Source organism: Nansenia antarctica, assembly GCF_963989245.1.
Source record: "Nansenia antarctica genome assembly, chromosome: 5".
Taxonomy (NCBI): Eukaryota; Metazoa; Chordata; class Actinopteri; order Argentiniformes; family Microstomatidae; genus Nansenia; species Nansenia antarctica.
The window spans coordinates 18,366,757-18,383,131 of NC_137690.1; the positions used below are offsets into that span (position 1 = coordinate 18,366,757).

The following is a 16,375-nucleotide window of genomic DNA, read 5'->3' on the forward strand; positions in this document are numbered from 1 at the left end:
TGTTCATTATTTATTTGGTTCATACTATCTGATTATTGATTATTGATTATGAAGTCCCCTCCAACACAAACAAACAAATGCTATGAATGAAAAACAAGTCACAATGTATTTATATATATATTTTTAATACATGCACTTACAAGGGATGCTACGAGGAAGCAACCAAAGTAAACAAGATTACATGGATAATAAACACAGTAATTTAAGTAAAACAGTAATTTGGCTTTTCAGGTAACATACAATAAAGACATTTTTTGTGCGTTCTTAGTGTGCGTCTTTTGGAGTATGTGGCTCATGTCTTCCTGTAACTCCAATATGGCTTTTCCAGAAGTAAAGCAATTAAGAATATAAAGCTAAGACATCAAAGGAATATACTTGAAAATAACCATTCAAAATACCATAGCTCAAGTAAAATGCAGCATACTCTATATTCATTGACAATTGACTCGACAAGCCATCTCAATCATAATTTCAGTTGAATGTTGTATCACAGCATGTGCAGTGCAGCAATTCTGCTCGACACATGCTGAGATCAAAATAATTCAAATAGATTCTGTCTCTCTTCTACATTGTCGAGTAGAATAGGCATCAATTACAACACGTAAATTAAAGGGGCACTTCAAATATAGTATAACAATGAAGTTATCAGCTCTTAGGAGGTCTGGGAATGTTGAAGAGCAAAGTGCAGGATTCAGAGGTTCTTTGACACTCCATTAGGAGTCAGGATTGTCAAGTTCCCTCTAGCATTCTGGTCTGTCTCGATGGCCTCAAAAAGAGACTTGAAATTACCTGCTCCAAAGCCCTGGGAAAAACACAACGGCATATTTTCTTAGTGATCAGATTAACATTGTAACTGTATCTACAAATGATCCATTGAAATTAATCTGCACATACATCATATGAATGCCCCTTCACATCACAAAGCTCTCGTATTTCTACAATCACAATGGTTTGATGCTCTGTCATTGGCAATGCTCTCTGACCTCCCTTGCTCCACCCTCACCTGATGGTTGTGTCTCTGAATCACCTCCAGGAACACGGTGGGGCGATCCTGCACAGGCTTGGTGAAGATCTGGAGTAAGTAGCCGTTGTCATCATAATCCACCAAGATCCTCAGATCCTGCCAAATCAATAGCAAGAGAACATGGTTAGACAATAATTAGACTGGAGCAACATTCTCCTATCTTCTGGATTTCATTCACAATGAGGTTGCGCCACGAACCTCCAGAGTGTCCAAGTCCTCAGTGATCTTGACTTTGGACGTTTTGAGATTCTCTCTCAGCTGTCGGTAGTATGTGTCTGGCACATACATAAACTCCATCCCACGCTCCTTGAGGTTACGAATCTACAAGAAAAGGGTGCAAGGGGAATCAATCCGTCACCTGAGCAAGTGTAAAACATCAGTCCCAAGTTCCCTTGTATTGTGTCTTAGAAAGGTGTGTGTGTGTGTACTTACTGCACTAATGATATCTGATGTGTTCATTGCAATATGCTGGACACCTGCTCCGCCGTAGTACTCAACATACTCCTGTAATGTCAAGTCAAGAGAGTTTAGGGAGGTGGGCCTACATGAGCTATGATACACGCTTTTCTTTTTCTTTGTAATACTAATCGTTTTTTTTCTATAAATCTCTTTCTGTTAAATTTGATCAATTTAAAAAATCTGATAAGTTTCTTCTGTTACTGAATGTGAGTACATGACATTAGTTAATTATGTATTGCTTTGGTAGACATTTATTTACATGACTGTGATTGTTAATGACATAGTAAGTATGGCTGACAGTGACTTGTGTGACTTGCCTGGATCTGGGATTTGCGCTTCCCCATAGCTGGCTCATTAATGGGCATCTTCACTGACTCCTCGTAATTGGCCACAACGATGGACCGCAGAGCACTGAAGTCTGTCTGCAGCTGCTTGTCGTCCACCGACCAGAACCGGTGGAAGAGCAGGTTCTTCTGGTACCTATGAGGATCGTTCCCTCAGATGAGAGACCACTCTTTTCTATCTCATTCCCCTCCTCCTTGGCTCACCCATTTACCCAGTTCATTTGGAAAAACAGCCCTGCCCCTCCTTCTGATCTCAGTGCTGGACTCTGGAGCTCTAAGTCACTCCAGATGTGGGGACCCCAGAGACCCAGCCAGAAAACTGCTTAGTCATAATAGGGCCTGGCTCATGCCAAACATGCAGGGTTGTGTAATATCCAAACCTCCCCCATCTACCCCATCCACCCAACCACAGCTGCATGCAGAGACGTGAGGATTACACTTGCATTGGATGAGGAAAATCTACATACTGTAAAATGAACCCTTAAAATGTTGTGGTGGTAGTGAACCTGTTGTGGCTTTGTCCTCATATAATTGTAAAATGCTCAGAAGATGTTTTTGCATGGAACATACAGAGGAGCCATAATGCATCCCTGTGCTTAGACAATGCCCTACCATTCCACCACCGGCACCATCTCATCGTCCGGTTGGTTCCCTACAACATGGTCAATGAAGTTCAGTTTTCCACTTGGCCTGCAAAGACAAGAAGTCACTGCAACATTATCAACAGCTTCATAGTCATATTTGCAGCTGTAGGCTTCTCTCCAGCACAGGCTTCTGGTGTAACAGGACCCAAAGAGCAGACACTCTAACCTACCACACTATTCACAATGTCTGCCAGGTATTGGTGCATTCACCAGGTACCATCCCTCATACTTACAGCTTGGCCAAGGAGGGGTCCTTGTGGAGAGGAGGATGGTATCCTGGTATAAACAGACCGTTGTATTCCATCCTCTCCACAAATGTGTGTGTAGTGTCCCCATACTGGAAAGATAAGAAATACACTCCTAAAAAAAATCGGAAATGTCTATATGCGAAGGTAGGTACATACGGTACATCATGAGATAATAATGTCAAGTCAAAGTTCATGTCATCACATTTTCTGACCACCTGTTTGATATTCATTTGAGTGGCCCCTCCTTACCGTTTGGAGAACAGCCAGTTTGACCCAGCCATTTTTGTCCTCCAGTACATACGGCTCCTTCAGAATAATGGCACCCCGCTCTCTGGCTTTCTATAGAGGACGATGGATAAAGAAACATAATGCACCCAGATCCAGGAAAATTTCAAATATTATCCAATGTCATTTTTAGAAGTCTGCAATCCCAAAATAGTGAAGTGTAGACACAGTAATATCTAGTTGTGATAAGTACATACAACCTATCCCATCAAGACAGATTATATTCTACTTATGTCAAAAACACTAAACCTGCTTTGGTACCTGCACAAGGAAATCACAGTTCTCCACTGTGAATGCAATGTCTTTGGCTCCATCCCCATGCTTCACCAAATGATCTCCCATTTCTAAACAGAAAGTTATTTCACAAGTGAAATAACAACAGACTTATCAATGAAAATCAGATCTCGCTAGATCATCTAACCACAAAAATGACAAAGCCCTAGACTGTTTTTTTCATACTTTACCTTTGTTTCCAGGATTGAGGGCAGATGAGAAAACATAGATGATCTGTGAGAGAAAATATACCAACAAGTTACACAGTGTAGCCTACAATCAAGAGCCACTTTTTACTTTTACAAAGTTACCTTCACCAGTCATTAGCAATACTCACCTTGCCTTGTTTGACCACATGGGATACAACATCTCGGCTGCCTGTTTCCAAACCCTGGTATGCTAAATGTTCAAATCCAAGCATGTGACAATAGTAAGATGCTGCCTGTTGAAACAGTAGAAACGTGTTTACCACACAGCTAAATTAATACAATACTTGCATGGTGTGATGGGAGCGCCATCTGCTGGTGATAGAATGAAAGAGATCCAAATCTGATGCTGCTCACATTAAATCAAGGGGTTTCTTGCTCATTGCCCCCACCCCTTAAGAGAGCCAATAGCTATCTCCAAAGTGAATACTCCTCCAATGCAAGAGTTCAAGAAAAAGGGAATAACATGCATTAAAAAATCTGATATAAAATAAGATAGTCATATCATACCTGTTTGGCATTTCCAACCCAGAATGTAATGTGGTCAAAGCAAAGGAATTTGCCTTGCTCATGCTACAGACAAATTGATAACAGTTAGATGTGTTAAACCCTTAATTTGTGAAATAGCAATTAGGAAATTCATTCAATTCGTGCATCTTTAAACATGTTGGTATAACAAACAAATACACTTTGTTTTGAAGGTTTCCTAACTTGAATCATAAGAATACCAATAAGAATTATACTTTGTGTTTCATTTAAAATATGTCCTTAATGCATTCAGGACATGTTTCAGTACCTTTTCACCTCTGTCCGTGTAGGTAGTCTGGAGAAAAAGCATAAAAAAGCATAACAAAAAGAATTAATTTTGACATTAGGGATTATCTCTAATACACTCTCAAGTATATTATATTATAATAAACCATTACACTATTATACATAATTACAGACAAATAAATAACAATATCCTTAATATTCATTATTTTTCGAAAAAGTATGATCTCTTACCATTGTGCCTTTGTAAGAATGTAAGAACAGTCAGTAGCCTAGAATAAAGTAGAGTATTTAAACGATCAGAATGAAGTTCAAAATTCCACGCCCACCGGTATAAGAGGAGGAGGAGAGAATGAAGCCGACTTTATGTTACACAATAATTACTCGTGTTATCCATGTACAAATACAATATATGGACGCTTGACTTTATGTTTAGCATGGTCTTTTTCTCAAAAACTGGAACAACGTTTATTTTAATTTTTTTACATAAGCATCCTATGGATATTTTTGATACTGACGGCAAATTATGTTTAAAAAAAAAAAAATACGTGATTGCTCTCAGTTCTAACGGCACATGTTTGTAGTTAGTCTCGAGAGGAGGTTCACCCATTCTGGTTTCCTATTGGCTCTTCGTTGTGAAGAATGTATAGCTAACCTCAATATGTCGTAGGAAAAAAGCGTGGTAAAAACCAATACAGCAAATAACATATTTGTGGAATATAACGACCCCACTCTCTAACTATTTTGTGAGTATTTTGTTAAGTTCTTAAACACTTAGTCACCTCTGATACCAGGGTTCAATAGCATTGGCCTATCCAGTCCTCTCTCATATAGGCTACACAAAATGGGTAGTCTGAGTCTCTACCTCAAAAATGTAAAGCAACATGAATGATCCCTGAAGACTGATAATTGACTGGGTTCATCTCTGTTTAAGGACCCTCAAGAACATCAGCATCACTGGGCACACAGACAGAAACAGAAGTCCCAATCTACTTTGAGATCTGCATCAACTGTGCTGACCCCCAGATGTGGTAGGACAGTGGATTATAACACTATAGTAGTGACCCATGACATCTAAGTGTGTTGACATCTGAGTGTGCACTGTGCATGGCAGAAAGCATTTTATACATTTGCTCTGTGTAATGACCCCTCATTTACAACCGTTTGCAGTGATGTAGGCATTATGCACTTGCAGCGTCATTATCTTTCATTTGACATTATATTTGCTCTAACACACACTAATATTATTAATGGGCTTGCTTCAGCAGTCTAGCTATTGTTCTTCTAATCTATCTATCTATCAAAACGTCTTTAAACCTTTTCCACTACCAAAATAAGACATTGCAAGCCCACAAGGTTTCTTCAGGAACTTGTTTTTTTATTAATAAAGATAATAATAATAATTATTATCATTATTATTATTATTATTATTATCATTATTATTATTATTATTATTATTATTATTATTATTATTATTATTATTCCAATTCTTCCACCTGCTACTCCTCCTACTTTCTGATGTTACTGCAACTGCTATGGAACTTTGACAACTCTTGAATAAAGACAACAGGAGACCTGCAGAATACATTCTTAGAATGATTACACAGCAATGTACTCCACTGAACTACCCCAGTTATAAGTAGGGGGCATAAATTATGGTGGAAACAATAGAAATGTTGAAAATGTAGAAATGGGGTTGGAATCTAACCATTGAAACACCAAACTCAAAATGGCATCTTTTAAACATAGTGTATGCCCCTGAAATGAACGTGGCATCTTTTCAATGTTGAATCAATGACAAATTGTTCACTGGGATTGTATCAAGAATTGGGTCAGGCAATGTAGTTTAAAGAAAAATATCTTGTCACTGAGCACCTCTTCAGTGTCATATCCTCAACAGCGCAACAGCCCATCAAGATGTTGCATCTTGTCATCTAGGGATTGTCAATGGGTTTACAGCAACAAAAACAATGCTTTTCATAACCCCATAATATTTCTCACATTGGTACATTGTATTGTACACTGACTACTGACCCATTGTATTCATGCAGTAGGTGACAGTTAGTAACAAATATATACAGTATAACAAATGTTTGATACCATCAAGACCCAAGCTCTCACGGGGAAAAATATATATACTGAAGACATTCTGTTGTAGATATATAGTTTGTAAGTAACCTATCAAATCTGTGTACCACAGACCAATGGCAGTGAAACATCCCGCTAATGATCATTTCACACCCTCCCTAAGTATTCCCTATGCAACTGTTTTTCTCACTGTTACCATGAGGCTTTTTGCTGTCAAGAGATGCAATTAGAGATGGTGGAGTTCACACAACAGTCTGATGTTTGAGTAGATGGTATCTCTAATACATTCTAGTGTTCTATAGACCTAGGATTCTTCAAGGTCTATACAATCACATTATCAATGTTTTACACACATTATTACATAACATCAACACAACTCTCATCTAAATGGGATCATTAGGCCTGTTTGCCAAAGTTATACCATGCCAATATTGGTATGGTATACAGTATAATTATGTCTCCAAATCCCAAGTAAGAGTGAAACAGAACAGTTAGTCAATTTTAATCTATTACAATCCCTGTCATTGTCATTAAGCCCACATTTTTCTAAATGATGATTTAAACTGTAAAAAGATTGAGAAAAAAAAGGAAAACTGTAAAGTGATTGTTCACTTATAATTCAAAGGACCCTGACACACACCAACATTTCAGGTTAGGTAAACTATTCTGGTAAGCTGTAGTTATGAGGCAGATTACAGTAGGCTATATTCCCCTGACAAGCAGCCTCCACTTGGGAAAAGGGCAACACCCCAGGCAATTAAAGACCCTCCTAGCTCTCACAGCTCTCATATATCAGTGAATGTACTCAGTGCAAGAGAACGAGACAGTAGCACAGACCAAGCAGAGGCGAGTGAGGGATAGAAAAAATGAGTGACATATCTTCAGAGAAACCACCACAGCAAATGGCAGAGGAGACAGCAGGAACACAGAATGGAGGTGAGTCTCTTTGCACTGATGCAGCCCTGGACCTATCTCAACCTGTCTCACACCTGATCCCCTCTGTCAGCCTCAGTGATGGGGGAGTGGTGAACGGCATCCCAGCACAGAGGGCAGCAAACACAAAGATGCACAACGTTTTCCAGCAGGTGCGCAACCAGATCAGATCACAGTTGGACACCAAGGTCCCGAAGAATGGCATTCTGGACCTGGTGCAGAGGGTTAAAAGCAGAGAGCAGGAGATGGCAAAGGTGAACGGGCCACCAAATTCCAACCAGAGCAATGACCTACAGAAGACAATTCCAGAGATTTTTACAGACGAGTATACAGATGATGTGGATCTTAGAAGTGAAACACTTACAGCATTTTTCCAAACTGAGCTAGAGGCCAGTAAAGTGGCGCTGAGGAAAGAGTTTGAAGAGCAGATTGCCCAACTACAGAGAGAGATGCAAGCCTACACTGACCGGGCTCTGAGGGGTCTGGAGTCCAAGGTGCAGAACATGCAACTATACAACCACAGCAGGCTCCAGCGGGTATGGCAACCAGAGCAGACAGAGACCAGAAATCTAATGAGGAAACCGAAGTCTCCAGCAGCACCCTTACTGGGTCCCAGAAAGACCAGAATTCTGAACCGAACCATGACAACGCTCACCCCCAAGACATGTACCCCTATCGTCCTTGGCCCTCGCTCGAAATCAGAGACCTTGAGCTCCACCAGCACTCTGCTTCTACACCAGGACCCAGACTTCCATGTTACCGCTTCGCGGGGCACTAAGCTCTGCCAGTCCCATGGACCTCTGCCCCCGGCCTGCCCCCCACTCCACCATCGCAAGAAGCTTGTCCGCAACAAAGCTGGAGTAGGAAACTAAGACTGTTTAATGCATCCAACAGGATATCTATTTAACTGTGGACAGAGAGCCGAGTCCTGATTAGAGATCATTGTAAAAAAAATAAACTGGATAGTCATGTTTAAGAGGCTAGAGATCTTACCTAAAGTCGGTGCAGTTATTCACAAGGACAGGTTTACAGGAGTCAATGAGCTGAAAATGAAGACCAGGGAATACTTTACTTTCAATGTAGCTAAAACAAATCAGTTGTGTTAAATGGTATTTTACCTTGCTACATATGTTACAGTAAACTGATCATGTGATCTGTTCATCCGTTGCATATTCCTAATGTAAGGAATGCACTGAATATGGGCTCTAGCCAACTGTGGCAAGAAAAGCACATGGAAGAGATGCATTTAAAAATCTATGCTATGTGTGTCAAATTGAATTAATGTACATTTATGTACATGGAATAAAAATCTAAATAAAATGTCTACCACAGCTTTTGTCATATTTGTCCTAAACTCACTGGTGCTTTACTAATAGCACTGTCACGTTATAGTCCTCCTGCATCTGCAATGTTTATTACACACCCTAGGAAACCTATTTTGCTGTGTAGTTATTAAAACAGAACATGTTAGATATGTTAGATAATGACACATAATGGTAAATGAAATGGCATCCAGGTGTATCCACGAGTTGAATTGAGACAGGAGTTGAATTGAGGAGTTGCCCTCAAAAAATTAAGTGTTGGGAAAGGAATAAATCCTAAAACAAATCCTAGAACAAAGGGTTTAGGCTGCTAGGAGTACAAGGAAGAATGAAGGCATGACAGCACAGAAGCCTGTGTTAAAGAGGGTGGCATCTCTGGAAGCAGAGATAGTGTGTGAAAAACTGGAATGAATGTGTCCATAGTGCTGGAGTAGTTAATGCTTTGCTTCACTTTCATCTGAATAGTCAACTCCTGCAGTGAACATAATTGTATTGAAACAAACATAACATAAAATGGTTAAGTTCAACCCTTTCCAGGTTCATTCAGGTTCATTAACCAAGCAAGCACCAAGGCTACTATGACAGCATGAAATGATTGATCATTTATGAGTTGTTGAATAAACACTTTAAGATCCACTGATCTTGAACTGTTAATTATTGCATACATCATGTCCAAAATAATATGTCTGTTTAAATACCTGTGCCTGAGAGATGAAGATGCCTGTCATACAAAGACAACTCAACAACAGGAGCACTAGGGGGCGTCATAGAGCCATAGTATTGACAGCATTTAGTCAAGTGGAACAGATCGGATGGTGGTTGACTTTTTTTACCACATCATAAAAGAACCTCTTCCACAGATGCCTTCTACAACATCATTCATATGAATACACACACACACACACACACACACACACACACACACATACACACACACACACACGCACACGCACACGCACACACACACACACACACACGCACGCACGCACGCACGCACGCACGCACGCACGCACGCACGCACGCACGCACGCACACACACACACACACACACACACACACACACACACACACACACACACACACACACACACATTTTAAATGCTTTATTTATGTCCACATACAAAGTACAATTCTAAAGGACATAAATACTAACAGTGCATTTTGACATCCTGGAAACAATTTGTTACAGTAATGCTGAGCCAACAACCAGTTCTGCCACACACAGGATGTTATTCGCACCAGACCAGTGGGTTGATCAATACTATAAGACAGACAGTATCCCGCTCATGGGTACAGGAAGCACCGCCTTCTCCATATTGAGCGGCTACCAATAACAGCGGATATTGAGCAATATTTTGCTAACTGTTTGGCCCTTCTCTTAGGAAGACCAGCCATATGAAGGCCTCTAACAACAGACTTATGAACATGGCCCAGGCTGCCAAATATAAAAACTAAAAGTTGACATCTGTAGCCCAGTTGTGATATGGCCTGCTCCAGCTGTTGGTATTTTAAGATTTTGGTTAAAAAGGCTTCCTCTAGGCTATGGTCAAAGGTGCAGCCAACTTCTAAAATAAGCACCTCTCTGTGGTTTTCGTTGACAATTACAACATCACACAACATCACACACACACACACACACACACACACACACACACACACACACACACACACACACACACACACACAAACACACTGTAAAATACTGACCTGGACAAGAGACTGAGGTAATGGCAATTATCAATTCAATTACGTATCAATTGTCAATTCGTTGTTCCCACCTAGTTATGGAATATTCTGAAAACATCATACTGAACTGTATACTGAACTCTTTCACTGTGTGACCACAAAAAAAAAACTAAGTATTTACATAGTGATTGTCATAATATGACAGTTTTTCTGTCATTTTTTGTATTGTTTCCTTTCACAAAAGTACATACAAACAATACATTACAAACCTGTGTGCCCACAAAAACATTAAATGTTTTCAACAAAATGTTAGCTTGATTGTATGCTTTGTATCTGTATCTGCAAAAACTAAAAAAGACATGACACCAAGTTAGCAGGAGTGAAATTTGACATGCAATACCCATAATGTAATGGTACAGACTCAAGAAGATAAACCTGTCACCCTCACACACACCCACTCACATGCTGTGCAACAGGCAACCAACAAATGCGCAAAGGAAAAGCTTGGACCAGATTATTTGGCGGGAGAATTAGCCTAATGATTATCTCATATCTTTCTGGGCTCAATATCAATCAGCGACCAGATTCCAACCAGAATACATAATCAGCTGTCTATACTGAATTTGGAGGAATGCCTGACAGCATGAGGATAATTGAGCAATTTTTCCATTTTGTTGTTAGAATGTCAGTCAAGAGCTAGTTTTTAGAGTCTGAATTTATCCTATTTATCCAGAGCTGACACTTTCTCCAAGCACAAAGTTGTTGCTATTTCCGTCGATCAACAATGATAAGTGGAGCATATTTTATATTTAAATATCTGCTCTCTCTGACCTGTACGTGGCTTGCTAGGTAAAGGTATTTCGAATTGAAAAATCTGTATATATGACTTTGTTCAACAGAGGTGGCAGTGATGTGGCATTTGAAGAGCAAACATGGACGTAGGCCTACATTTTGCAAAGTGTGGTCAAGTCGTTACATGAAGGAGTTGTAACTTGAGGTAGGCCTTATCAATTCTGTACAACTGCATGTTTTTAATCAGTAAGTGTATTCTCAACACCACTACATCCCTGTCCTTCAGCCCACATTTCTATGGCTTTGATGGCTTGCCATGGCTCTGCACTGGAGGCTTTTGACTGGCGCACCTGTCAGGATGAGAAGGGGGAGGGTGGATGGTGGTGGTTGTTCTTTCTACAGGCTGTGGATTCACTGTTGGGGGGGTGAGGACTCTTGAAGGGCTATGAGACAGGAAGGAGGTGTGGTTGGAGATCAGCATCACATCAAGTAATAACTGAGGCAGCTCTGTTCTGTTCTATCTGTGTAGCAATGGTCCCTATTCATAATATCTGCACAAACGCAGGCAGAGCAAGCTGTCAAGGGCACCTGACATGTGGCAATGTTTGATGGCAGTGCCTGTGGGTGACAAATGTTGAAAGTATGGACACTGAAAATGCTTGACCCAGCTGAAATATCTCAATAAATGCTTATTTTGTGTGTTGACGTGGGAATCATTATCTCTGTCACGTCAGATCTGAACAATGAGTCCCATTCTTTGCTTGTAAAATCAACAAATTCCTGAATTAAGAGGGTATTGGGTTCATGTAGTGTAATGTTACTGATTTGACTTATAACTAAAAATGATTTATGCCCAACACAGGATCGGAGCACCTGAATGCATCCAGCTGAACTGGCACTGGGTATGGCCAGTGACAGGAGAAGCATTTAGGTCTGTAACGAGCGTTGGGGGCCGTGTGCCCAGAGACATCCCTCTCACAATGGATGGGATAGAAGATGTGGTGAAGAGGAGCTTTGTATCCCAGGGAGGATGAGCCCTGAGCGCCCAAATCCGGAGGGCCACGAGCCGAGCACATTCAGTTCTGGCCAAGGCACGCTGTCTTCGGAAGCAGCGCGTCTCGCTTAATGATGTCCACCCGAAGCATTGCTAATTCGCTTGCATGTGCATTCGTTTGTCACTGAGATGGATGGAAATTCATCAGCCTGATGAGAGTATCTAGTCATTACTCAACTAGCGCTTCAAACATCTCCAGGTTGTTGTTTTTTGCATCTGTACAAGGGATTCTAACACAGCCGAAAGATATGTGGCCAGGTTGGTTCTCTAAAGGCCTCCTCACAGCACCAGCATCATGAAAGACATGTGGCCAGGTTGGTTCTCTAAAGGCCTCCTCACAGCACCAGCATCATGAAAGACATGTGGCCAGGTTGGTTCTCTAAAGGCCTCCTCACAGCACCAGCATCATGAAAGACATGTGGCCAGGTTGGTTCTCTAAAGGCCTCCTCACAGCCCCAGCATCATGAAAGATATGTGGCCAGGTTGGTTCTCTAAAGGCCTCCTCACAGCCCCAGCATCATGTGGCCAGGGTGCAACAACAGGAAAGCTTGCTGCAGAAGCACATGGTCATCAACTCACAGGATGAGGGTTCCAGGCGACACCCAGTCTGTCCATCCGTCTTACCCCCGCACCGCCATTGTTAATGTCCCTCAAACAGACATTATGCGCTTCCTCCGTTTTGAACCTGCTTAACCTGTTTCTGATGTTTATTGCACAGTAAATCTGATAACACGGTTATGTGTCGTTTTGTGTTGGCATTGGCTTTGCTGAGTTTGATATTGGCCCGGGGTGATTTTACACCACAAAGAGGTTTTTCTTTCTCGAGATAATGACCATTCACCTTTACTGTGTTCCTCCCTGTCTGAGATTCTGAAAGGGTCATGATTCCACCTTCCACTGTCATGTTTAAAAGGAGACAAAGATATCCTGTTACCTTATCAATGGACCGGGTCATAGATTATCAGGGTGTTGGACTTATTATTTGCATATCTAATTTGGGCACTACTAATGGTGACACACCCATCCCACAAATGATGATGATGATCAGGTCCAGTTAATAGCTCCTGCAAGTACCTCAATGTTTCATCCATTAGGGGACAAAGAGGATCAGTGTTTATGTCAGACTCTGTCCTGACACAGCCGCCCCTCTGGAATACACACACTGTACCATTCTGTCAGGTCTGGGGCTAACATGCCCCGTGGAAGTGTTCCAGTTTAACGTCATTGATTGGTCAGATCAGAACAAAAAAAATAACAACTGTCACTTACGTTCTTCTAACGAACTTAAGTTCAGTTATAGAGAGTTGTGGGACTAAAGGACCACTCTGTTTGTACAACTAATTAGATACTGTTGTAACTAAGTACTATCCTACCTCATAATTTCAATTGGATATGTTTCACCTATATTTATACATTGGTTGATGTGTATTAATAACATGAAAGGGGGTTTAGTCCTTGGTTTAGCTGGCTAAACAAAATTTCCCCAATGGGGACAATAAAGGTTTTCAATCAATCAATCAATCAAATCCTCATTCCCACCAAACAGACCCTCCTGGTGGTGATTTAGTGGGTAGAACAAGGCATGGTGAACTTGAATGACAACCATTCTAATCACTTGGGGTATTACAGTAAGAGGCTCTGACTGTAAAGGCCAAAGCGGTACCACCTTCAATGTTAATCTCATGTAATCAAAACAGTCTGTGTGTGACAGTACAGACACAGTGGTCCTGGCCCATCTTACCTTTATATCAGTGTTTTATTTGTATAGTATAGTATAGTGGATAGTGTACATAGCCTTTATTTTATGTAAACCAGCTCTTTTCCCTTCTTGTTTTTAGTTGTTTTTAGTTTTTTTTCCTAGCACCAGGGGAGCCCCCCCTCCCAAATTTCGTTGTTTGGTACCTGTACTATATCAATGACAATAAAGACCATTCATTCATTCATATCATAGGTGTAACAGGTGAAGGCTACTTCCTGGTAGAACAGGACAGGTGATTATTTGATCCACATTCAACACATGGCCTTTAGGCACAGAGCCTTTGTGGATCAGCAACATTATATCCAACTGCTACGCATGTGCTTTGTGTATACAGATTTGAAGGTGTCAATGTTACTCTCGATTAGTTGCTGAAGGCCTCACAAACACTATAGTAGCCATACGACATGTGCTTATTAGTGTGCTGTAGTATACAGTATGTGAATCTTTATGATAGAGAAAGAGGAGCAGGAGTGGGAGGGGAGAGAAGAGTAGACTGTATCACCAAGGGTGTGTATTGGTGACTCAATGGCCCTCCTTTCCATTGTAATGCATAAAGACCTCCATTCTCCCATTAGCTCAGACTACAAGCTGTTTAATTGCCATCTTTGTTTGGATTTAAGGCGCAATCATTGTGTGATTGTAGACAATAATTTGGTGAGCATTTTGCCAAGCTCAATTCATTATACAGGCCGAAAACGCTTGCAGTACATCTGTATTGATTAGAGGAACAAGCTCATTATAATAAAAAAATAATGAAAGTAATTCATAGAAATCCCTATTCATCGTGTTTTGTGTATTTGTGTTATACTGCAAAACAATTTCTCATCATGTCATAAAGCTCATCTGTATACAACCGGCAGGAGAGGTGAGATATGGTTGCAGTATTGATCAGCAGTTAATCCGTGCCTGAGGCTCCGATTGTCCTTCATGACCTTCCAGAGTGGAGAAAATAACAAAATAAGAGTCAACGGAGCATTGATGAGGCCTGTCCTATGAATGGCTCAGGCCTCGTGAAATGACTGACTTAATGTTTGTGCTGTCATAAGAGGATTATGTGGGAGCCTTAACAGAGTGGTCCGTGGACTGTGGGACTATAGGCGGTCTGCCCTTTGATCCTAGCAGATTGGAACCAGCCAGGTGGATTAACATGCGCCCCCACCCCTTCCTGAGGTTAAAAAATGCATAATCAGATTTTTCTGTCACATTTTGCTACAGTATGAATTTAACTTTTTTTCATGTACAATATGCAATGTCTGGAGAGATGTGCCACAGACACAAACACTGTCCTGGGACAGCCCACTGTGTGTTTGGGTTGGGGGTCACTAACGCCCTAGTGGGAGCATGGGAGCAGACTGAGCTTCACACACATTAAGAGCAGGGTAGAGCCCCTGGGCTGCACGCAACAGAGACTGTGGTTTCACTCCTCAAGGCAGCTGGCCGTCCTGCAGCTATAGTTGAACAATTGTCTCGCCCAGTCTTGCTTTGCAATATGCCCAAATGAATTTTCCAGAACATGTAAAGGTATCTGCCATGAAATCAGTGGAAAATGATTGGATTTCAGCTCTAAGCTTCAACGGCGGCTCTGAATCTCAGGAGAGACATTACGGTATTGAACCTGAGGGTTCCCAAAAGATAAACCGCTCTTTGTTTCAGTTATTTACTTACACTCTTCTACTTTTTCTACACTCTTGTTTCAAGCTCTTTAAATATTTAATACACTGGAAACCCTCTTAGTTTTGTTTGCAGAAGGGTAGATGCCTCCTTTGAAATATGGTAAAATAAGAGATTGTTGACATTGGTTGAGTAGTCTCTGGTGAAGTGTTGTTTAACCTGAAGCTGATGTACTTTTCTGCTCTAACTGCTCATTCCAGTGCAGTGTTGAAGAAGGGGGCATTTAAATCATCAAAGGCTCTCACTTTGGGGGGACTCCTCACTGAGAGAAGAGAGACAAATAAGAGAGGGAAGCGGCGTTGAAAGGATGTGTGTACTGAAAACTAGAGCCTGGCACCGGTAATGGGAGGGGGGTGGGGAACTGGTAGTAAACACACCACATCTTGTTGATACTGTATTTGCAAAACAACAACGCTGGACACTGAGTAGCAGTGGGTAGAAACTGTGCTTATGTGCTCCTTATGTGCTTGCTCATCTGTCAGGTATGTTACGGTCAACATTTTAAAATATGAGTAATAAGAGAGTATGAGAATATGAAGAGAATATGACGAATATGAAGCTCATGATGTATTGTTCACAATGTTTTTTTCAAAATAATGGATAAAAGCAAGTAAAAAAAATACATATTACAAAAAAACAACAACTGAAAGTAGTGTCTTACTTTATGATGACATGTTTACACAGTGGCACACCTGCATTAATGCAGTGTCTCGATGATGCCGTGCTTACCTGTGTTAGTCTTTCATTCTAAATTACACGACCAATGTGCACACAGGTTCTTTCAGGCTTGCCAATTGACAACTACCGGTAGGTCTC

General features: G+C 41.0%; 1 protein-coding gene across 1 annotated transcript; it reads right to left on the reverse strand.

The window, feature by feature from the left end:
* Positions 1 to 141: 141 nt before the first annotated feature.
* Positions 142 to 4,540, reverse strand: hpdb (4-hydroxyphenylpyruvate dioxygenase b). The gene is made up of 14 exons (XM_080532416.1): positions 4,489 to 4,540; positions 4,280 to 4,306; positions 3,994 to 4,056; positions 3,615 to 3,719; positions 3,469 to 3,511; positions 3,266 to 3,348; positions 2,969 to 3,058; positions 2,705 to 2,808; positions 2,440 to 2,517; positions 1,801 to 1,963; positions 1,457 to 1,528; positions 1,223 to 1,345; positions 1,004 to 1,120; positions 142 to 802 (listed from the first exon to the last, which is right to left on the reverse strand). Exons 1-14 carry the CDS (start codon positions 4,489 to 4,491, stop codon positions 692 to 694), a joined length of 1,182 nt encoding a protein of 393 aa, XP_080388542.1. The 5' UTR covers positions 4,492 to 4,540; the 3' UTR covers positions 142 to 691.
* Between the last annotated feature and the right edge of the window lie 11,835 nt (positions 4,541 to 16,375).